Source organism: Monomorium pharaonis, chromosome 8, assembly GCF_013373865.1.
Source record: "Monomorium pharaonis isolate MP-MQ-018 chromosome 8, ASM1337386v2, whole genome shotgun sequence".
NCBI lineage: Eukaryota > Metazoa > Arthropoda > Insecta > Hymenoptera > Formicidae > Monomorium > Monomorium pharaonis.
The window spans coordinates 2,506,594-2,530,620 of record NC_050474.1 but is presented as its reverse complement, the minus strand read 5'-3'; the positions used below and the strand labels follow the sequence as shown (position 1 = coordinate 2,530,620).

Sequence of the window (24,027 nt, the reverse complement as noted above, 5' to 3'; positions counted from 1 at the left end):
ATCCTACGAATGGCGCTGTGAAATCAGCGCCGGCGATTCGGAGTGAGCGCAACCTCGTGCAACCCGACGAGGGTGTGTAGCGGTAGTTTGCACTGTAGGGATGCCAAACCGCCAAACTTCGCCTCGAAAACCATTCTCGTAGACCACCCTTCCTTCAACCGTACCCTATCGTCCCATCGCATGCTCTCTTTCTCACCTTTTGCCTCCACATCCTCTTTCTGTCTTCATTCTCTCCATTTCTGTTCCCTCTCCCCCTCTTTCTTTGTGTGTGCGTGTGTGTGTGTACATATACATATATTCTTGCTTCGCGGTTTCTCAAACACTATCGCAAAGCTTTTCCTTTATTTGCATTTCCTCTTCCTGCGCGATATCTTCTACATTTTCCATTCCTGCTTTTATCTGCATCCCTTTATCTGCAATCTTTCTTGATCCTCCTGCTGCCTCATTCCTTTTTGTGAGCCAAAGTCCGCAACACATTTCCTCCATCCGTTATTTCTTGCTGACCTTTTTGAGCCGCTACTCTTTCCCCGGTTTCCGTTCATCCCATTCTCTTCATCTTGTTTACCCGCATTTTTTGGTTCGAGTATCGTTGCCGCATTCCTACTATTCCTCTATCTTTACTTCGATTTTTATTAATTTAATATGTCAACATTTCTTGCTTCTGCATTCTCTTTTTCCCCCCCTTATCACATTTTTACTTTTCCTTCTCTACAGCGTCTTTACAACGTTTCTCATTAAACGTTTATTCCAAAAATTAATGAACATCTCCCTGTTCCTCGCTCTACTCCGCTTCCTTGATTTCCTGCCGGTGGATTTCGCCACAAGGCACATACACACTACCAAAGCAGCGAGCTTCACCCTCCGGTGTGAACGTATAAGCTATCGAAGGAGCTCCGAAACAGGTACGAGCTATGTGCTACGGTTCGGCTCCTCTCGTCAGACTTCCACTTAATACTAATGTAAGCATCGGCCAATTAACGTAATTGTGTTATGGCCCGCGCGGAACACGGATCTCCGAGCTGTCTGACGGCTTCTCAACCCGGTCGCTCCGCGGATCGATAACTCGCGCGCGCAATACATCGACGACCGTCGTGCAGACGAGCGATAGCGCGCGATAAACGGGAACCATGAACGGCATCAAAGTAACAGGCCGAATGGGATTGGACGATGAATCGGATTAAAGTAGATCGTATTAGTCGCGGCAAAAATATGGCGTTTTAAAGTAAAAAGAATGATTTTTTGTCGATCAAAAAAGTTACTTAAATTAATTAAAGCAATGTGAGTTAATTTGAAATAAAAAACATTTTTAAAAAATTTTATTTTTTTTAATAAATAAATTCATATTTATATAAACAAAGTAAGTAGTTTTTTAGAACTTATTATTTATTCAGTAATATAATTGTCATTACTTTTTAAGCTGATCGCTCACTTATTTGTTAATTTTTTAATACACTAATGAAAAATATAATATTGATTATATTATTGAATAAATAATAAATTGTATTAATAAAATTACATAATGTATGCATATCTATAAAAAAGCAGTATTACTCTGGTTTTCTTAATATTAACAATAAATGTCACAAGAAAATAATTTTTATTTTTCTGCTGTTTAATATTCTATTTTCTTCTTGATCAGGCTATTATATAAATCAGTATGACAAATTGTTATCGTAATACTTATATTTCCTTTCTAATTACATTACTATCTATCTGTATTATAACATTACTATTTTTATGGATATTAATGTGCCGGATGAAACTCAATCTTATCCACTAATTTTCCCATCTCTCGCGGTTTCTTGACTGAAGAAAAACCCGCGATGGAATATTCTCTCTTATGCGCCTTAACAAGGTAAAAATATCCCGTCAGGTTTTCTTGTCATATAATATGTCCCCGCGGTAAAGTTCGCTCGCATTTCACCTCGTAATCCAATGACGGTGTCTACTACCGCAAATTAGTGCAAATATTTGTCTTTTTATTGCGCCGCGTTTCGCGGCTTTAACGTGAGGACGAATAATACCCGAGAGCGAGTTAATCTTGCTTGGTTCTTCGCCGCCGGTATTAACAACAACTTATCGTGTCCATGCGACCGGCGATTTGCAACAAGAAGCGGATTAAACGCTGCACAGTGAATTGCCGCCGTTGGCGGATAAAGTCGAAGCCGCGAGATCACCGGATGCCGGTGAGAAAAATTGCTACCCGCGGAGCTCTCTTCTTGGCGACGACGGCGACGGATTTAATTTCCGATTAAAAAAGCATCAGCTCGCGGCGACGCTCTCGAAATTGCTTACACAACTCTTCGATCTACCCTCTACTATATACTTTTTTTTTTTCGCGCGGTTTCACTTTCGGGAAAAATCTCTCGGATAAACATACGATATAAGGTAGCAATCTCTTTGCCAAAGAGTTAAGAGGTTGCGGCAACTCGAGCTTCAAAATTTTTATCCTGTTTTATTATTTTTGCATTTTTAAAAAATACTTATTGCACATCTTCTCCATCGAGTGATAAAACTTTACACTCGTGTAAGGCAATTGGCATACGTATGTATTACGAAAGTTTTTGAGATAGAAAAGATACCGAGAAATCGATTTTTACGCTACCCAAAAGGCACTCAATAAATTCGGTGGCAAACGGGCCCTGTCGCTGGATATCGTCCAAGCCCGCCGTAAAAAAGAGATACGAGAATTCTCGAACGAGTCCCTCGGCGCGCGGAATTACGTTTCTCGACGCCGTTTTGGCTGCTAAACCTCATTTCTCCGATCGGATCGAGAGGTACTCGATATCTAGCTCTCTTTGACGAAGCAGAGGCACGAGACGTTGCCTTCGTTCCCTTATACGAAACGTTGTATGCACGCGAGACGGTAAAAGTGGCGGCAGCTTCCTCCCCAGGTGCCAGGTACATAAATTCACCGGCGTCCCAGCGACTCCTCCTCCGAGATATTTGAAAACTTCGATAGACAATCGAGACAACACGCCACGCTGCCTCTCATCCCGCCTGAAACAACGGGCGAGAGACTCTTCCCGGGCCCGATCTCTCGCTCTTATCATTTTCCCCAGGATCGAGCGGGGAGGGATTCCCGTCCAGGGTTCGACGAGGCGCAGGTTTACGTTGCTCTCAGACTCTCGCCGAGCGCATGCATATCGGCAACACGGCCCGCTCTTACAATCTATTTTCCAAGTTGCACGCGCGATACGTCGTTCCGCACGTCAAACTTTGAAAATATTGCAAAACTCGAGGAGAACATCGAGTGCTCGTCTTCATTTATCTCTGCAATAATTATAACAAAAGATTAGATTTTATAAAATGGGAGAGAGAGAGAGAGAGAGATTGTTTATAAAGACGAAAAAATTGAACTTTTATTGAAGTATTTCAAATTTAACTGCATATAAATCCGAAAGTATTTTTTATTGAAATTATTTTCCGATTTGCGTCTAGCTAAATTTTTAGATATTTTACCAAAACTGTTCTCTTCGTGTGTTTGTATATTTCAATATTGTATCTTTAATAACACACGCGTTCACGTAAAGCCCGACCACATTTTTACAAAGGCTCACAACGCGAATGCAAATGTATATGTATAGCGTAACGTTTTATTCGCGGGGGAACTGTAATCAGAGGCACGTGTATAAACGCAACGACACGGAAGCGATTCTACGGTAAAATCACGCTGCAGACTCGCTCGTTCTGGCTAATTTCCGACGGTGCGGGCGTGAGACCGAAAGAGTTTTGAGTCGAAATTTAAAATTCATATCGGGCGTGTAAGAGTTTCGACGACGGGGCACGTTGAAAGTAAAACAAGATAACATTTTTTGCGCTGCGAGTCTGTAAGTAAAATTTCCATTACCCGGGTACCGAGTTATTAACCCGATCTGTTCAATTTGGACAGATTGCACGCCTATCATGTCAATTTACGGAAAATTGGTGGGAAAAATATCGGTCGGTGAATAAAATAAAAAGTCGCGACGCGCGGCCCGGAAATCTGTATTATGATTGATTATCGAAAATCAACGTTATTGAAATTCACGTTATTGAAATTGATCATCGCCATCATCGCGATTTGACGACCGTGTCAAAGAACAGAGATATCGATCAATTTCGCGCAGAACTGCGCTAATCGAATTTACATCGCGCGCGATGATACGCGTCCGTTAATAAACGTATCTCGCGAAAAATGTAAATCCCAGTGTACTATTTCCGTTTGTGAATTTTCGAGCAAACTGACAGGTTTGCAAACTGCGTACAAAGAGCAGCGTAATCGGCGCGTATAATATAATTGATAGTCGTTTAGTTCGAAATTGCCCTATTCGTCTATTACTTATCAACGAGAGCATTAATTGACTCACATCGAATTCCGTTTAATTAAACGTGGATACAAATTGGAAACAAGAAACCACGTTGGCAGGGATTTTGCGCTGAACGCGCGGGGAAATTCTGTCAACTTTTGATACTCGACATACACAATTTCGTTGTCCGGGAACGTGCGCGTCAGCTACGAAGCGAGAATTATTCGCGAGCCTTCCTGGTATATCCCAAAGTTCTATTGTCATTGGAAATTCTATACGACTTAATGCCGAGAATATGGAATAGCAGCCACAATGCTGACATAATGAGCATCGTACCGTGGCATAATGGCGCCGTGGTACATGGAAAGCTTCCATAGTCACTCCCAGATTTACGGCAGCGATCGAATGCGGCGCGTCCCGGCTCTCTCCCGCTTGGATTCCTGGATCGGGGGGAAGCTTATCAAAAACGATTAAAGTCCTTCGGTAGAAATTTTCCGCTCGCCGGAGGAAAAGCGGACACCGTGGATTGGAATGTTAATATTATAGCGGCCGCGCGCACTTCTCGCTTCGGGGAATCATTAAGATAAACGGGATGGAGTATCGGAGACACAGAGATAATGGGAAGAATTATTAGCGAAAGTTTGTTGTAACGCAATTTTTAATGACGGATAATCGCGTAGCCGCTTTATGTGAAGAAAAAAAAAGTATTTCTTCGTCTCTTCTCCCTTCTCTTTCGATCTCTACGTTGAAATAAGAAAATAAATTTTTGAAAATAATTAGTTTATTGCAATTAAATAACGTTATGTTCCCCTCTGTCGTATAAAAGGCATCTAATTACACAAAGCATATTTACCTATCAAAAACAAATGCAACCAGCAGCAATAATTTTCGCAAATAGCGATGGAATGCAATAATAATTATAGATAAATGATATTGACATAACAATATTATTAGCAGGAATAATATTAATCTTTCAGATCGATTCGCTGTGTAAACCTATTATCATGGTTATCATTTTCATAGAGAATATATGTATATATTGTGTGTGTATGTGTGTGTGTTATGTACAAGTGAATATTTTTGAGGACTCAAGAGAGGGAGAGAGAATCGCGGGGTTGCGGAATATGAAATGGGATAACTTGAAGAAGTGGTTGCCTGTCACGCTCACAAATGTCGGCGATTTGCGTGGCATTGAGCGCGGAGTTTCCACTTTGCGGGTCATCGATATTTGGATACAATGGCCGTCGGAAATTTCGTACGACCTGGCACATAGAAAAATAACGCAGGAAAGGACGGGGGAGACAGATCGGGGATGTACCGTACAGCCTCGATAAAGGTTGACTCGTCAAACAATGAGGTCGCATATTGCAAAAAGGGGCATGGGAAAACAATCGTGGAAACTGAATGCCAGGTGTCGAAAAGTTTATTCCGCGATGCTCGGAGTTCCGAGTTAATTGTTCTATGAGCATTTTTAAAAAATCTGACCGGTCTTATCAGATTTTATTTTTAATTAAAAGTTTCGCTACAATCTCTTACAATCCGAAAGACTTTTCCAATCTCAAAAGCTTTTCACGCGATTTTTATTGTATTATTAAAAATCTCGAGAGAGAAAAGAAATTATCATATATAAAATTAACTTATCGTATAGTAAAGTAAAATCTCGTAGCATTTTTGACACACTCCATCAGAACATAATAAATTTCTTCTAACATTTATTTCCTCCGGTTCGTCGCGTATAAGAACGTCGATCGAACGCAATCATAGCTATTGGAAATTCCGCGGGTCTATAGAATATGGAATATGGCGCCCTTCCGGATGCTTTCGTTCGCCAATAATGTCGTAGTGATAAGCCTCGGAACGGTATAAGTGCAATGACGCGTGTGCATGCGACTTTATACGTCACCTAATACAATGTCTGCAGCGAACGGGGATAGGTATTCCGAGATGCACGCAAAATTGAATATTGTACGTCGAAAATTTATTGGGACGAAACAGCGACAATACATCGACGACGATAATAGTCTATCTGAAATTAAAGCGAACGTATTTTTGTATAAATTGATGGCGAAGAAAATGAAATTTGTCTCGTTTCAAAAATAATCATATAATCGCCAATAATAAATTAATTAATTCTGAAGGGATTTTAGCTTTTAGTAAAAATATACTTTTTTCCAATAAATGTCTACATATTTTTTTCTGATGAAGAGAGTAAAAAGATTAAATAAGTAAAGTAGACTTTAAATTCACATTTTATGACTCTAGATTGCGTAAAGCCATCCATCCGTGCCAACAGCAACGTTTAAAGGCTTTTTTCCTTTCGTAATCGTTCGCTTAATCGAACGCGTCGGCCACGCTTATCTCTTTCGTCTTAAAACGCTGTATCAGATAAAATCTAATAGCTCCACGATCGAAGGGGAAGGCACGTTCGTGTCCTTATAATATTTCCGAAAGTGCCAGGTATCAAGTCGCAGATAAACGCCGCGCGATGTACGCGCTGATATCCTCCACCTTCACGTCGAGCGGCGGTAACAAAGGGCGGAAGGGGGAGGTAGCTTAGTAGTGCCCTGCGGGAGAAAAACGTAAGGTATCTTTACACCCTCAATTCCGTCCTGATACGCGCCAACGGGCATAGCTACGGAGGGGGAGGGGGTAGAGGGACGATGCGCCTTAACTTCGTACGCTTTCGTCCCTTCGTGCAAGAAACGTATAAGAAGCATTTTACGGAAAGAACCGGAGCGACGGCACGGCGCCCACCCCGATTTCACCCTCCTCTAACCACCGTTATATCAAGTTGCACAAAACTCGTTAAAATTCCGCCGGTCTGTCCGTCCTTAGAGCCGGCACAATGCGGAAATCATTTGACGGGGAAAGAGAGTACGGGGAGGGGGGGAGAGGGGGAGGCAGGAGGGGGAGAAATCGCGGCGCAGCCGCTCGATCCTCCTCCTCCTCCTCCTTCTCCTTCTCATCTACCCCATTTCTCTTTTTTCTCCCCTGATGGGATGCTACGGAATGGTGGCTCGCCGCCGTCTGTCGGCCGTCTGCTGCGCGGTAGAACGAAAAATTGTTCGTCCATGTACAATGAGCCCGATATGTATGGACGCGCATAAGCGGTTACCGCGCCGCGTGCTTTGATACCGGATATCATTCGCGAGCGGGGCGACGCGGCGCATCAAAGCGTGACCAAGCGAGACGTCACATGCGTGGCCGACCGAGTGCGATCGGGTTGCTCCCGCGCTTTTTAATCCCCTAAAAATGATACATATTATAAGATAGGACATACCGTACGAGGTCTGCGTATCTACCTGCAGCAGTCGGATTTGATACGGAATAAAAAGAAATTATGAATAAATGAAAAATAGAAAATCTCGATAAGAGAGACCATTGTGATTTTCGAAGAAGAAAACGCATCGGCAAATGCGAACGCAATTGTAAATTTGGCTGATAAATATCTTCGTACGAGAGATACCAGCTGCGGAAGTTTCACCCGACGGCTTCCGTTGCGTTTAGCGCGAGGAAATGCGAGCGTGAATAACTGCGGTGCATTTGCGAGCTTCGAGAATTGCAGCCGGAAACAGCTTCGGACGCAATTCGTACGCCGCCACCGACTTGACTCCGGGGGCTGATAACGGAAGCGGATCTCAGAGGCGAAGTAGCACCAGACGTGGTGATTAAGATGTTAAATACGCGTCATAAATTAGCGCCGGCCGCCACGGAGGAGGCGACGAGGAGGAAATCATTACGAACGAGCAATTATCGTCGCAATTGGTTTTCCAACGCCGGGCGGATCTTCCCGTCCCCGTTCCCCCCGGCAATTGGTCGCGACGTCTCACAATGCCGCGGCGTTGCATGGGCATGGCAATTTTCCAACCGCGGGAATTAATTTCCGCGCCCGTCTCTCTCTCGTGGGTCCGACTTCACGCGCGGGCGTTAAAGCGCGTCGCTCTTTCGCTTCGTCTCCCTCGCGCCGGCGTGAAAAGAAGGGAGTACAACGTCGTGCGGGCGGCGTGTTTCGAGGAGACCTCATGCACGAATTTTCGGCCGATTTCATCCTGTAACGCTGAACGTGCTAAAAATTCCAACGGAGTTACGATGGGAAAATTCCCTTCATCGTGTTAATCCATTTTGTTGGACGCCGCCGCGATTTCGGAGTTGCTCGAAAATTCCAGGCAGTCGTGAAATCCGCGAGATTTAACTTTGTGGAAAAGAAAAAAGATCCCGACTTGAACAAAAAAAAAAAAAAACCGCTTCAGAAATGTTAACTTCTTGAAGTTATGTTTCTCTTTTCTTTTTTTTTCGGAAAGAGGAGCTCTTTCGAAATTCTATATGTTTGTACCCTTTCACCAATGCGAACGTGCTACATTTCGGAAATTGTGAAGGTATACGACCAGCGAGAAGGAATCACGGAATATTCTTTCAATGTATTCCGAATTGATGAGGGAAGGGCTTTCATATTCCGCTTTGCTCAACCACTTCCTGAAAATCGAAGGAGTTTAGATCGCGGAGCAAAGGCGGAACGGTTTCAGATTGCGAACATCACAATCAGAATTCGTCGCGAGCACGTACGAAATTGCAGAATCCGTCAGATGAGTGGCACGCAATTCACAAAAAAGTCAGAAAAATATACACATTAACTAAACATAGTATCTTCTAAAGTGTGTGTGTTATTTTTTTAAGATTTAAATTGGCTGATTGTTATTATAAATTTTTTACAACTAATAAGACAGGAACAAACTGAAAACGTTAATTTTATTGTTGAGAAACTCAACATTTAAAGTATTTAATTTTGAACTGTTTAATTTTATTTTTTATTAACTTTTTCGTATCGATAGAGACTGTTCGCATTTCTTTTTCTATTTTGTTTTCATTAGTGTTGCAGTTTCTCCGATACAGTCAAGTATTACATTGCAAAGTACATGATACATTTACTATTCATCGCATGTCACGTAGAAAAGCGCGGCACCCACGACACGTGCCGAACAGTCTCGAGTCTTGACTTCCATAGATATCCTTTTTCCTTCTTTGCGTTTCCTGCCGGGAATATTGATCGAAATTATGTTAGAGATCTCACGTACCCGAATGCTGAATCGTAACGTGAATTAAATCACATTTCTGAGGTAGCCGTTAGAAAAATTTATCTGCAATCTATATCAGAACAAATAGAATATATTAATAGCTCGAAAAAAACGGTTATTATTATTTAAAACGAGAATCAAAATGGAGACTTTATAATTCTCGGGAAATAAATACTCTTTTTAAAGAAGAAACGAGCTACTACACAGTTATTCACGAGTTGATATTATTGCTATTATTATGGAGGAATATTTACGAAAAAAATTTACCGCATTGTTCCATTTAGTTGGCGTAGTTTAGTTATTCCGTTCGCGACTGGTGCGATAAATTTAAAGCACATAAAATAATGTAAACATAAGTCCGTGAGAGCATTTGTTATAATTCTCAGTCGCGATCGTATTTCGGAGAGAGGTTGAAATTCTCAACGTTCCCGACATGCGACATATTTGCAATTTTAAAACGGTTTTATCCCGCGTCACGCACGAATGCCATGCGAGGGCCATGATGCGTAGCGAGGACTCGCCGTGAATATCCCTTCCCTAGCCTTTTTATTCGCTACCGGGAATATTGACGTTATATTAAATCTCGCGGAGTCGGGAAAGTGATTTATCGGTAGCTACGGCGAGAGGAAGAGCCGGTGAGGTATAGGCGGAAGAGCGGGGCCCCAGACGGGAGAGAACCTCGTAAATTCTTCCAATCACCGACAAATGTTACCAATTCCAAGACGTACGATGCCGCTGGAAAGCTGAGCACCGCCGGCGTGCCTGCGCCGTCGTGTCTAAGCTTTAATAATAAAACAGTCCAAGTACAAGGCATCAAGCGTCAAGATTAATCAAATGTCGATTCTTCTATTCAAAGTCCTTTAGGATCACATTTTTTAACTTTTTTTCTCTCGTTATCAAGTCGACCGCCAGGTCGCTAAAAATATAAACGGGATATCGATTCGTAATTTAATGAAGTAATTTAAACTTTTTTGGTTAATAACAGGAAATAACAACAACGATTAATCAAGTTCTAAATTAAAAAATACAATTATAAATAACGAAGGTATTCCAGAAAGAATGGTAATTGAAATTTAATTTAACTTTGAAAGAAAACAGAGATTCAGTTAAATTCTTTGTTTTCTTTATTAATTTTCTATCTCTATATTAAATGTACGAGGAAAAGTTTGCGATTCAAGTTCGGTGACGGTTACAATTTAATTTTCTAAAGCAACGTATGTTTTCATTGCTGAAACCATTTAAATAAGATGTCCATCTTAATTTTTTCTCTTTAGATCTCGAAATTAGAACAGCATACTTATAATGTATTGTGTAGAGATATAACATGTGCAAAATTCACGATTTGAAAAATAATTATTCTCCGGCTGACATCGATTCTCTAAATTTTACGCGATACAGAGGATTTCCCCGAGAATATTTCGGTATAAGCGCGAACAAATTTATGGTTTATCGATAGCGAACACGAGATAGATGTCTCGCGGCTTTCGCAGACGTATGGAGCCATTCTGATTGCGAGCGTTATCGTTTTGTACATCAGAAAACGAGCAATTTCGAGGTCGTATATTTTTCGGATTCTCAACAACGGTGAAGTTACTTTCCGGTGCGTCATCAGCGATAGGCTGTAATACTCGATGCATCTCTAACGTGTTTTGTTATTACAACACGAAGAGGTGCAATGGCATCGCAGTCCGACGGAGCAAAAAGTTTGGAGGCTTTTTAAGCAGCGACACGCGGAATGTACGGAAACATTTTTCAAGCGGAAAGTTTTGTCGTCACGCTGGCTATTTTGAATAATTCCAAACGCAAATCGTATTTCGTAACTTTTTACGAGACGATGCTCGTAACTTTCCCCGCCGATATCATACGCGAAATAGATCGTGGCGATACCGTATTCACATTCGTATTCTGCTGATAAGAAATTCCATTTTTCATTAAACAAAGATCGATGCCCGCAACATTCATGAAGGAATTTATGTAAGAAGTGTAACGCTAACTTCGTTTTCTTTATTACCCTTTCCCCGTATTCTCTCTTTACTCGGATAGAAATAAACAAAATCCTATCGCTATTTTGGGAGAATGATATCTCAACGTTAAATTAAAGATTTATTATACAAAATAATAATCTTTGTTTTTAGGGTATCTATTTTAAGTACGTACACGGAGAGAATTTTCTCTTAAAATTTACTCCCAAAATCTGGTAATTGTGGGATAATGTGTGACCTCCAGGAATTTTACTATACTTTTTAGTAAAATTTACTAAAAGCATAGTGAAATTTACTATGCTTTTAGTACAATTTACTTAAAGTATAGTAAATTTTACTAAAAAGTATAGCAAAATTCCTTGAGGTCGTACACTATCTCACAATTACCAGATTTTGAGGGTAAATTTTAAGAGAGAAATTCTCTCCGTGTATATACATATGTCTACTCCCGTCTCTATTTCGACTTAACAAATTGTTTCTCGACCTTTTGCCTTTCGGTGAACGTACGTGCGCAAATTAATTAGCCCGTAGAGACATCCGCCGCGGGACAAACGCGAGCACACGATGCTGCACTTTCTTGCATCCCCCTCTGTTCGCCACTCTGGTCGGCTCACCTGTTTCTCCTCGTATGCTATTGGATTAATTCGCGCGCCCGGCTTTGTATCTCCCCGACATCAGAAGTACGACAACACAGCCCGGGGCAGGGAGCAAACTTTTATTGAACCGAGCGGAACCGTACGGGGCCGGGCAGCCCTGTTCGCTATCGATCTCTCTCACGTACGTCTCGCGCGTGCATCGCGTCGTTCGGTGCGGCCGGCATCGTATCTCCGCGTAGAGTACGCATTATTAAATCCCGGCCCTTTGTTTCGCCGCGCTTACGTTCCTCCAATCGGCCTCCGCGGAAAGCATCGCGCGACCGGAATACAATTTTTCTCTTTAAAACGTTACCTGCCCGGCGGCGGCGGCGGCGGCGGCGGCAGATACCTGCTGTACTCAGCCGATTACAAAGGAATCAACAGCGAACAATTGGATTTCTCTGGCCGAGCTGCGCCGCATTCCCGAGGGCGAAGTTCACGGGCGCATCCAGAAATTCGATTGCCGCATGAAGGAGCAGCGCAGGCGGCGGACGGTGGTGCTGCGGCTTTTGCGGCATTGTTCGGCAATACTCTGCGCAATTATGTGTCGCAGCGCTCGATAGTTCATAAGTAACGTGGGAGGCACGATTTTTCTGCGATTTTCCGCGAAAATTGTTTCGTGTTTCACCGAATTTCAGTAGTTTACGCGTGTCTCGGACACCGATGGAATAAAAGGCGAGCAGAATCGATCAACATATCCGTATATCGATTATAAAGATCAATTACGTTTTAATTACTTTGATTAGAAAAGATTAATCATGCTCATATTTGAAGAGATATTGAATGAAGACTATCCACGTTCAATATTATTTGCTTGCCCGACGTAAAATTACATTAGCCGCGGCAACTTGCATCGCAATTTGCTGCCGGCATTGCGAAATACTAATTACCATAACGTTTTGTAGTAAAGTTGTAGATGAGCGGCGCGGCATGTTACATCGTCCTCGCCTCATTATCGTAACAATTGATTTCGTGCTTTTCGCCCGTGTAATATTCGATATCACGCCCGCCGATGCCCGGTAACCGAACGGAAGCGCGGTTTCGATTTTTGTCCAGCCTCCAGGGACGAATAATCTCTCCAGCTGGACATTAAAAGCCAACGGCAGCGTGTTGCGACGATCGGCGATGGACCCCGCGGCACACGAATAGCTCCCTCGTGGCCCCGTTAGAACTGTATTCATTCCCCAGGAAGCGAGATTGCGCGGAAACCCCCACGGGCATTCGACCCCGCGCGTAATTTCGTCATTTGGGGGAGGGTGGACCTTACGAAATTGCACTTTTTCCTCCGCGCGGTTACGCTCATTCGACGTGATGAAGCACGTCAAGTTCCGCGTTTTTACGAACACAGGGAGAATTAGTCGGAGAGAAGAAGCAATATCGCGTCCGTAATTTGTTATTCCATTGATCCCGAAAAAAATGTACGATATTAGAGACACGAAAGGAGCAATTTCGCCGGACCATTAGAAAACCATATAAGACTAATCGAGCTAATTACTAGAATGTCAAGAATTTTTATAGCTTTGTTCATCACACTCGAGTTATTTGGTGGTCCACCAACATTAGTTTCAAACTGCTATCATAGCTAAACTTTTAGATATTTGAGCAAAACTATTGCTTCTGTATAGGTTTATTTTAATGAACGGAGATTTCTCCGAAGGTAACATTTCCTTCGTATATAGCCTGCTTAAAATATCAACTCGTTATTGACATTAAAACGTGATCATTTTTATTACATTTTTAATTTCGCCAAGGCTTCATTCCCTTAATAATAATAAATGGTTTCTTTTGTATCATTGTACGTACATACGTATATCATCGTGTCCAACTTTTCCGTGCGAGGCTAATAATGTCTCGAATACATCTTCCAGGAAAGGTAAATATCGCCTTTCGTTTCGCATCTAGCGTGCCCGCAAGCGAAAGGCGGCGTAATTTTGGTAATTGCCACGGTTCATTACACGCGCGTACACAAAAGGGCCGACACGCGCGGACACAACGATCGTCTACATTGTACACAATTTTTCCTCGGTATTGGTTCACTTGGCTCTTCACGTTTGGGCGTGGCGTTCCAAGAGTGCATCTGCCGCACGCGAATGCGTCCCTCGGGGCCTCATTAAAGCGACGCGTTGTCCGATGCCGCACTGGCGTGAAAGCACACCTTGCGCATATGCTTTTTTTTTTTTTAATTTTGTAATTTTCACCGAAATCTCTGTGACAGCTTGGATATTGCATTCAATCCGAGACATTCCTCTTTGTCAAGTTAATTGCTAGAATTTCTTGCAAACTTGCTCATCATACTTGAGCATCCATACGTGTGTATGCATATATATACGTATATAATTGTCGCTTTGTACTTTAACAATTATATATGTGATAAATACATGTATTTTATAATATACATGTGGGTGTACACGCACACACACATTTATTTGCGCTTCGGCAATTTTCTTTGAAGTCAAAGCGCAGAGCTCTCTTTTCTTTACTTCTCCTAAATTCCGAGATTTAGTCACAGACTAAAGGCGAGAGAATTTCATTTACGTCGTTCCGATCCGCTGCATATTTGAACGATGTAAGATTTTCGAGCCAATCGCCGTATCCGTGCAGGTGCACGGTAGAAGAAAAAGAAAAGTGAATCGATACCGGCGTCTCTCTTCGTGCAAAATCCTTAAAGGGTTCGAGCGATCGTGAAGCCGCCCCCGTTCCCTCCGTTCCCGAAGTCCCTTGACTTCCCTTTGATGTCGCTAGACGGAGTCGAAGATTTTGAGATTCCGGCCGAGGTCCCAGAAAGAGCGAGAATTTCACTTACATCGTCGATCTTCGCTTATCCGGGGCAGCGTAAAATTTTCGGGGGAAACGGACGCATACAACGAGCGCGCACATGCTGCCAGCCGCATATTCGAGAGCCCAGGTGCGCCATCGCCATCGGGGGACGATCGGCGGCGGTGTGCGCGCGCGAGAGAAAACCCGAGCATTACCTTCCTTCCCAGCCCTCACGTGCCGTCCCTTTTTCTTCGTTCCGCCGGCATATCGGGCACGATTTTTCAAAGCGACTCACGTCGTCCCAATGTGTGATATGCCTTTCAAGCGACACGAAGCCGAGAGCAGCCGAGGGAGAGAAAGAGAGAGACACGCGAGTATAGCGGCATGCGCGTGTCCTACGTTCAGCCGGTGCCATATATTAATGCACACACGAGGTACTCTCCACCAGAGAGAATGAGAAAGAGAAAGAAAAAGTTACTTTTTATTTGCGGATTTTTTTTTAATACGAAACCAACCTTACCCTAGTAAAGATATCAAAATCAAAGCTGAAACGTGATTGAGGATAAAGTTTTTTTTTTTTCAGGGACAAACTTTAAAAACGTGAACAGAATAAAATCATAAAAATATTCTTTTATATTCAATTTTTTCAACCGGATTTCGAATATTACGCAGGCTTTTTTGATAAAATCTTACGGCAAATAAAAATGCATATTTTTTTAAGATTTAAAGAAAGAGAACGTGTTAGAATAAAATCATCATTCCAGACGTACCACTTTGTTTTTTAAATAATTATTAATTAATATTAAATAATAAAATACAGTTCTATGTTTTAACAACAAAAATTATCAAAAGTGTCAAAGCATAACACAACGTCAGGGATCATCCTACGAAATAACGCAAAGTGTTGTTCGTTGTTATCCGTACATTTCAAGTATATAATTCAAGCAACATTACAATCCCTTCGAGTCATAGCGCGTGCATATAGGCTAAAAGCTTTCCTCGGTACGTTCTTTTGTACAGATCATTGTCGTTCAACAGCACGCAGACGTGCTGCTTTCTACAGATAATGCTGACACCTCCAGATAATCCCGTCCCGTGCCTCATTCAGAAAGCACGAAAATGTATTCTTATTCCCTTCGAGACTTACTTGTCTCGAGTACTCTTGTGTCGTTACATGCGAAATTGTGTCACATTTATTCCGCAAGTCGATATTATTTATTAATGCCGCTTCGAGATAAATTCAACAAACTGAAGTGCTGAAAAATGGACCAAGTCCAGTTTTGGAAAGATAGATCAAATATTCGGAGAATTAATTATTGTCCATATTGACGTAGATTAATTTTAATATCGCGGTTTAACTTACTTGTTCTTCATCTTTACCTTATCTTCGAAAAGGTTAGAAAATTACCGAGATTAAAGTTAAATTACACTGATGGAAATATAAACATTGGAGTATTAGACCTTTCATAATCCAAAGAATCCATACATCTGTATAAGAAAGTTTTCTACCGTCGCCGTTACTTCGCGTTACCCGCACTGTTTCCTTACACGACTGTTGTTTCACTTGAAATTAAGCATCGCGTGACTCGGTCTACTTGTACCTTTAGCGTTTCAATCTAACGGGATACCAGAGATGCGATTGCGATCACATTTTTTCCGCGTTAACGAACGGATGTTATTTTAACTCGTACAATAATTCCGTACAAGTTATTCATAACTGCCACTGCAGCGGCTTTAATATAAATGCAAACGATTGCGATTTCTTTCAACTCCGAAGAACCGACGATACGAAGGGCTTCGTCATACTCGCGCGGCGATAATCGCGCGCCGGGCCTTTTTTTTCGGCGCGCAGCCGCAATAATAACGGACGGTGATAAATTTACTCTCGCGGCTATGCATGCGGATCTAGACGGGGCGTTGCAATGCGCCGAAGGAGACCGTACATACATCAAAGTCTTTTGATTTTCCGCGGCTGCCGAATCGCTCCGCGAAATCTGAATTTTTATACGAAGGCAAAAGTGAAAGAGGGTAAAATCACCCTGTCAAAGGCAAGCATATTCGCTCTAGCGGGACCGGAGTGATTTATATTGAAATAACACCGTCAGGTAAACGAACAGATTGACGGATAAGCCGGCGCGCGGGTGTGCGCATATGCGGGCATTTCGACGTGCGCGCGTGTACATACATATATCGTCGGGATGTGTATACGAAGGCCCATATCCCCGTGTAAGAGTGGCTTGGCAATGTTCAAGCCCGCTGAAATAGCTCCAGGATTGCTTTGAGAGGATCATCCTTATTTGAAAGTTGGATGAAAGTCTCATCGTCTTCGGCACGTACCTATCCGAAAGATGACCCGAGATCTTTGCAGTTCTTGGCATTGATAAGACGCAATCGAGCCCGAGCCGAAAATAGATTTAGAGTGGATATAAAGTGACATATATATATTTAGAGTTACGGTTCGTCCGAATGAAAACCTGATTGGATTATCAGTATACACCCCAAAAAGTGTTTTGTTGATGCAGACAGATTTCTCGATGTCTCACACGCACGACCAAAATGCATCGCTAATGTTTGCTAAAATTTTGGCTGTCACGTGTAGAACTTGTAAATTCTGCTTCTGTCAGTTAGATTGATCAAGTGAAACACACGAATATCACAGTATTTGCTCATTTAGCTACATTAGTTAATTTTTTACACACATACAATTTTTGCTGTAATTATAAGATCGCTTCTTTGGATTAGAAGAAATAAAATACAGGATAACCGCGAGCTTCGCCCTATTAAATAATTTTTTTTAAAATAAAAACGATATTTATAATTGAATTTCAACTTTGAAATAATATATTTCTTTGCCTTTTTGTTCACGTGTTACGTGGCGTTTGTATGCCGTGCCAATGAAAAATAACGTTTTAGTAAAACACGTCAGGATCTTGCTCTTTTCGTATTACAACTTTTGAACGAATATGCAAACGGCGAAACTAATTTTAAGACGCATTTCTTCGGATGTCGAAACTCTCTGGTTCTTGACTTGCGAATAATGGCATTCCTATTGCATGTAAATTTCCCTCTTGCAAGCGCGCGAGTACGATGGGGGTCGTCGTCGACGGCGGCGACGGGGGTGGTACAACATGCACACGGACATCGAATGCGGCGAACTGGCACGACTGGCAGATACAACCTGGCTGTTAGTTTAGCTCAGTTTAATTTAGTTTAGTTTAGTTTAGTCAATAGTTCAGCCGTTATTGTACCCCGGCGTGGCAGCGAGCGCCGAAGGACCACCCTCTTCATTTGCATACCGGGTGTGCCCGCGTAAATACTCGACTCGGGAAAAGTCTGCTCTTGGCACATCAAAGGGACGCGGCGCGAATTAATCCGCGCGTTACCATCCCGCCCGCAAACAGAACCGGCGAAATATCGGCTTTGAAACGCGACGTCATTGTTGCGCGTTAAACGCGCCGCTTGACGAGAGAGAGGTGAGAGCGCGCCTTGGCGCGCGGTGATAAAGCGCGTCTGGTTGTCGCGCGGCCGTTGGAAAGTTTAGCGAATCTCCTGACACAAAGGACAATTAACAGTCCCCGATTAAATAGAGCGAGTTTAATGAAGACAGTCGCCTTTTGGTGTAGAGGGTCGTGTGTACGCGCTCGCAAACATTGGACACTTCCAAGCTATTAAAATCATACGCATTTTTATTGGCTTAATCGATAATATACATAACGCGATAATATACAAGCGTTGTTCAGCAATTGTTGGTGTTTACAAAGAATCGCATATAAAATAGTCTGTTTTGCGCAATTGTGTGTATGTGTATCTAAATATAAATTTATCAGTAATCTAATTTAGCAGTAAAAGTTGTAAAAGGATCTTAAATATCGCGAGTTTTACACGTGACTCAAGGAACAATGCGAAGCGTCGTGACGGAATTGCTTACAAAAAAGAAAGTATAATTGCAAATACTACAAATGTCACAACTGAATAAACCAATACCATCTATAATACAGAAGAACCTTAGAGCTTTACTTTCTTTGACCAATGTTTTGCGGTAAAATTAATTAGTCGCAATAATATGTACAAGTAATAATTAATTTTATACATTAATAATAATAATTTTGTTTAAACACAGCATCACATAATTATTACATATATACATCAAGGCTTGTATTATAGATAATATTGGATTAATTCCAACTGGCAGAGGATAAAAAGAATTAAGAATTATGAAGTATTTTATTAAAAGCATTGTAGGATGTCTCTAAATCAAATATCAACTGTCTGACTTGAGTGTCTGATAGTTCATCCGAAGCGGACATATTGTCAAGCGTCTGTAACCATTCTGAAACCTTTTCTTTACCGTCGAAGTCACTAGGCAGTATACTGAGGCGATTCATGGTGTCCATGAGATCTCTCAGATCCGGGTGTAACTGATCCATGGCTTTGATTTCCAGTCGTAATTTATCCATAAGTGTGATAAACAACGAAACGATGTCGGCAATGCACTTAGAGGTATTGCCTTTGTCGTCTTTTATCGTGATTGGCCTGTCCTCCTTGATTCTCTCAAGGGCAGCGGGACAATCTAAGCGGAATGCTCTGGTAAAGGAATCGATTGTCGGAAATTGATCACTCTGTACCTATAACAAAACGTGAAAATAATTAGAATTAATATCCTTCTTTAAATTCTAAATTACATTGCTTTTTGGCAGATTTGGACATATATATCATGACATACCATACGTTTAAATTAATTTCTATTACTTTTAAAAGTATAAACATTCCTTTAATAACTCTTACATATATTTTAACATTTTTAGAAAGCATTTGTATGATTGTTTAAAACATTATATACAAATATTAGAATTAATTACAGTGCGGTTCAAAGAAAATTCACACAACAAAATTGTTGCATTATTTGTGTACAGAATGCTAAATATATTCAATATTTCTGACCATCTTATCCAAAGAAACACATTTAATTCTTGCTTTACAGTACGAATCCTCACCTGCTTAAATGCAGCTCTATATTGCACTAACAGTTTACTGCACGCCGCTGTGTATTCCTTTGGCGTAACGCAGTCTCTGATGTAAGCCTTCTCCAAATGCTGCAATGTATTTACCACGGCATACAGATCCGCCTGATTGTCGTGCTTCTCTCTCTCCCGAGCGTTTTTGTAGAGTTTAACTTCCTCGTATAATTCGGGACGATCCTGCATAATCGACATCGTTCTCGAAAGACTGTAAAAAAACTCAACGGTACTAAAAAAAATTCCTTCGAGGTTAGGTACACGTAATAATAAGTGAAGCAACCGCGCCCTATTGTTCGTACAGATTTCAGCTGCTTTATCACAGCAAGTGTCGTGCTAACTTGCGAAATCAATGAATTGATCTCGAACTTTATTAAATTGCATTGTAAGCTACTTGATAAGATATTTAATGTCGAACAATTCGATAACGTGAAACAGCTTCAAAGAATAGTTTTTTACCTTTATGCAGAATATTGTTAATGTCACGTCTATCTGCAATAACGATTACTGTAATAAGACGTCAAGAACAATGAGAATCGAGGAATTGACAGCCAAACAACTTATCGCTGCAAAACAGCAGAACACTGACGAAGTGACGACTGACGAACCTTACAGAATGCAGAACCATCTGGTGTTCATAACAACAATGTGGGACTGTGAAATTGCAGTAATTGACTTTATCTATTGTAAATTTTACAGTTAAAAAAATTCTATTTGTCAGTTATGTTTACAGTTTATAAAAAGTCTATATATGTTATAGTTTTTAAAGTTTTGCACAATTTATTTTCTTAAACATAATTTTTTTGCGAATTATTGCGGTTTTTTGCAATTAACAGAAATATCTCCAAGTAAATAATCGCTTTTAATGTTAAAAAATATACTTAATGTATTAAATATAACAACGATATTACAAATATTAAACTTCTTATCAATCTACATTATAAAAAAATATCGCAAGATATATGACGTATACATTTCATTAAAAACATTTGGCTATAGATACAAATTGCACGATTATACTTTGATTTCACTGTAGCGATTTTACAACGAAATTATCACAATTATGTATACCTAATTAAAATTATAAATAGCAACATCTGATTGAAGAAACGCCATAGTAGATACAGATAATACTTTCGTTAAAAAGTGCAATCTGTGAACATTAGAAAATTCCGTAACACGTATTATCTAAACGAGAGAGCATAATCGAGTCAAATTAAATTAGAAATTAAATATCTGCTGCATTACGTCAGGTTTATCACCACTAGGTTTTCTCGAACAGAACGGTAATTCCCTCTGTTCCTCTATACAGGGACAGTTAAACTCTCTGAGAATTCGTTTCTTGCGCTTACCCGACGATTTCCTCGCGTCTCCAATATCAGGTATCTCGCAATTATTATTTATACTTATATATGTAGCCTCTAGAGTAAGATCATCCTTATCCAAGATATTCCAGGGCGGATAAACGTTTATCACAACTTGCGACATCATTTTCAGTGTACCGACTATATCACAGACTAACATAATCGTTATATTTTTGTACGAGACTGGCTTTGGTTGGATTTCAGCATTTTTCACTTCTGCCTTCTTAATCTCCACATCACCTTGTAGAAGATTGTAGCAGTCTTCAATTAGGACGCCTTCCAGAAACTGATTGCCGAATTGCTTGGTGGAATTGCATACGAGTACACTGATGTACCGTGCTGATGTAGCGTTGTGTTCTTTGCTCATCTGATGATGCCATATGCGAATGCTAGACGTTTGTGCGTTGACCAAAGATTGCAGTCTTGCAGCCATACTACCTCTGAAATGATAAATGCAATATGAGAAATCTCTAAATCGTTTACATAATTGTACTATCATTGACTATCTACTTTTTGGGTTTGCGGCGTTTCTTCCCAGAGTCCAAAAGACATGCGTGCATATTTCTGTTTGGAGACTTTTTCGACGGAGTTGTTATCGTGCTGACAATGGCCTCAGTTTGGGTCGACTTGCCTGTCTTTTGGGTGGTTCTATTTAAAGATGGCACCTCGGAGATTTTTGCAGACAAACGTGTACTTTGGTCCTGCATCATTTCTGCCTCTGGACAATAAGTTTCATCCAAGTTGTCATTAGTCAATCGCAAGGGTGTAAACAGTTCCCCCATGGAGATCAAGGGGCCTAAATATTGTCTCTCTGTTTCTGCGAACTCAGATTTTGTTGATTCAATTTCCTGTGTATCGACATCTTCTATGAAATTTCTTAGACTGTCGGTACTGCCAGATGTATTTGTAAGTTTATATTCCTCGTCTTTGCTGACATTGCTCATACCAGCTTCTATCTTTGAATCATTTTCAACAATGCTGTTACTTTCATCAATGCTGTTACTGGAACTGTCGGCAAAACTCACTTTCTCCTGTGACGAGGATGAAGTTGTCTCTATATATCGCTGGTATTTCTCTGGACTTTCTCTTGCCTCAGCTGAGGAGACAAATCTCCCAGTGGTATCCAAATTTTTTTGCAACCTATCTTGGTCCAGAAGTGTCTTTCTTAAATGATTACAGTTACTATTTGGTTCCGTTAGTGACTGTAGATCTGTACTTGTGATTTTATGATTGTGCAGCTTTGAACACTCCAAAGAAACTCTAGTCCCTGGTCTGTACTGCAGTTTTCTTCTCTTTTTCTTATAAACGCGTTGAGTACCGAGAACGGGAGACGTCTCGTCGACGGCGCCGACCTTTAATCTATCAGGTGGTGTGTGCTGTATCTCCTCTTTACACTCACACTGTGGCTTAGATTGCGTCGTACAGTTTGCGAAGTGCTCCTGGCGAGCCGTTGCATCGCTCGACCTCTTCGCCACGGCATTTATATTTATACAGATTCTTCGCCTAAGCCGTTTCCTACCGCTGCCGAGAATCGGCGATCTCTGGGAGGCTGTAGTAGTCGCCGATGATCCCAGAACGGGGGACGACTGCGACGGATCGCGCCTGTCGTTCTCGTGTGTCTCGAGCCACTTACGCACGTAATCGCCTTTCTCGGTGCACGGTATGCCAGCTACGTTCTCGTGGAGCACGAGAACGCCATTCGGCACGCGGCACTGCTCGACGGCGGCGAGCTCGAGTATCGATTGTCCGAAATTCAGGCATCTCACGTGCCTCGGTTTAACACTGCGCAACAATGCGTCCCCGCGAGAACGGGCACAGTCCGACATCGCATTAAATTATCCGATTATTTATATAACCCGTATACGTATACAATGCAACGTCGCAGCTTTCGTGCACTGCACGCCGCCATGACACTTTGCTGGTTGCCATAGCGACCAGTCTGTATTCTCGAAGCTGTGTACCAATGGCGCCCTGCCCCAGAGCTGCGTTCAGAAACATCATTGTCCTCGGGTATTATTTAGCCTTGTTTAACAGTCGATGAACAACAAGGATAAAATAATACCTGAAAACACTCCGGGTGATATTTCTGAATGCAGCCCAGCATCCACAAAAATACGCGAGAAAATTTGAGAAGAAAGCTACAAGTAAATCGATCAGTTGCAATCGATTATTTTCCTCGACTCGAGAATGGTTCAATATAATCAGTTCGATTTTCTTATCGTTCATTTCAATCTTTAAATTCTTTAAAAATTAAATATAAAAAATGTCATGTTTAATTTTTTCTGTACTTCATGTCTAAATTTAAATGTGATTTTTCATATTTAAGATTCATTTTCAAGTCGAGATATATTCTATATTGTTGAATTTGTTTCTTGTGAACTAATTTACTATGTTAATGAAAATATGCCATCCCATTTTAAAAAATAATTCCGAAATCTCATAAAAATAAAATAATAAGCATGAAAAAAGTATTATTATTATATTTTCTACTGCGAAATAAAGAACTATTTTTTATTATTATTAAAAATAAAAATGATCGAATTATAGAAAATACTCTGTACATTAATTTAAAATGAGTTTTAAAATGTCTAACACTTATCATTTAATACTATAAATCTTGCAATCTTTTAAAAAATTGCAGTATTAAAAGTTCCTCCATAAGTCAGATAATATAAATTATACATATACATGTGTATTAAATTTATTAATGCTACTCTTAGAACATTATAACAGTTTCATGTTCGTTTTGCGCCTTCCCTTCAATGGCGTGCTTATAAATGTACATACAAATGCGAGATTTAGTGTGATAATATCCTGTGCCCCGCGAACCTGCCTCAATAGCATCCGCTATAGCCCTGATTTGAGCATGCGGATGTGATACTTGGACGACTATCTTACCCCGATACTAAGTGC

General features: G+C 41.0%; 1 protein-coding gene across 1 annotated transcript; it reads right to left on the bottom strand.

Moving 5' to 3' along the window:
• Positions 1 to 18,401: 18,401 nt before the first annotated feature.
• LOC105839118 lies at positions 18,402 to 23,044 on the bottom strand. The gene is made up of 4 exons (XM_036291540.1): positions 21,625 to 23,044; positions 20,976 to 21,554; positions 19,730 to 19,961; positions 18,402 to 19,360 (listed from the first exon to the last, which is right to left on the bottom strand). The coding sequence occupies exons 1-4, from the start codon at positions 22,938 to 22,940 to the stop codon at positions 18,941 to 18,943; spliced, it is 2,547 nt and encodes an 848-aa protein (XP_036147433.1). The 5' UTR covers positions 22,941 to 23,044; the 3' UTR covers positions 18,402 to 18,940.
• Between the last annotated feature and the right edge of the window lie 983 nt (positions 23,045 to 24,027).

Bases quoted from the DNA above. Each gene is read 5' to 3' on its own strand.
- LOC105839118 (XM_036291540.1), bottom strand. From the start codon at position 22,940: ATGTCGGACTGTGCCCGTTCTCGCGGGGACGCATTGTTGCGCAGTGTT. The intron at 21,555-21,624 runs GTAGATAGTCAA...TTATCATTTCAG, and splicing joins AAACGCCGCAAACCCAAAAA to AGGTAGTATGGCTGCAAGAC. The intron at 19,962-20,975 runs CTAATTTAATTT...GTTTTTTTACAG, and splicing joins ATGCAGCAGATATTTAATTT to TCTTTCGAGAACGATGTCGA.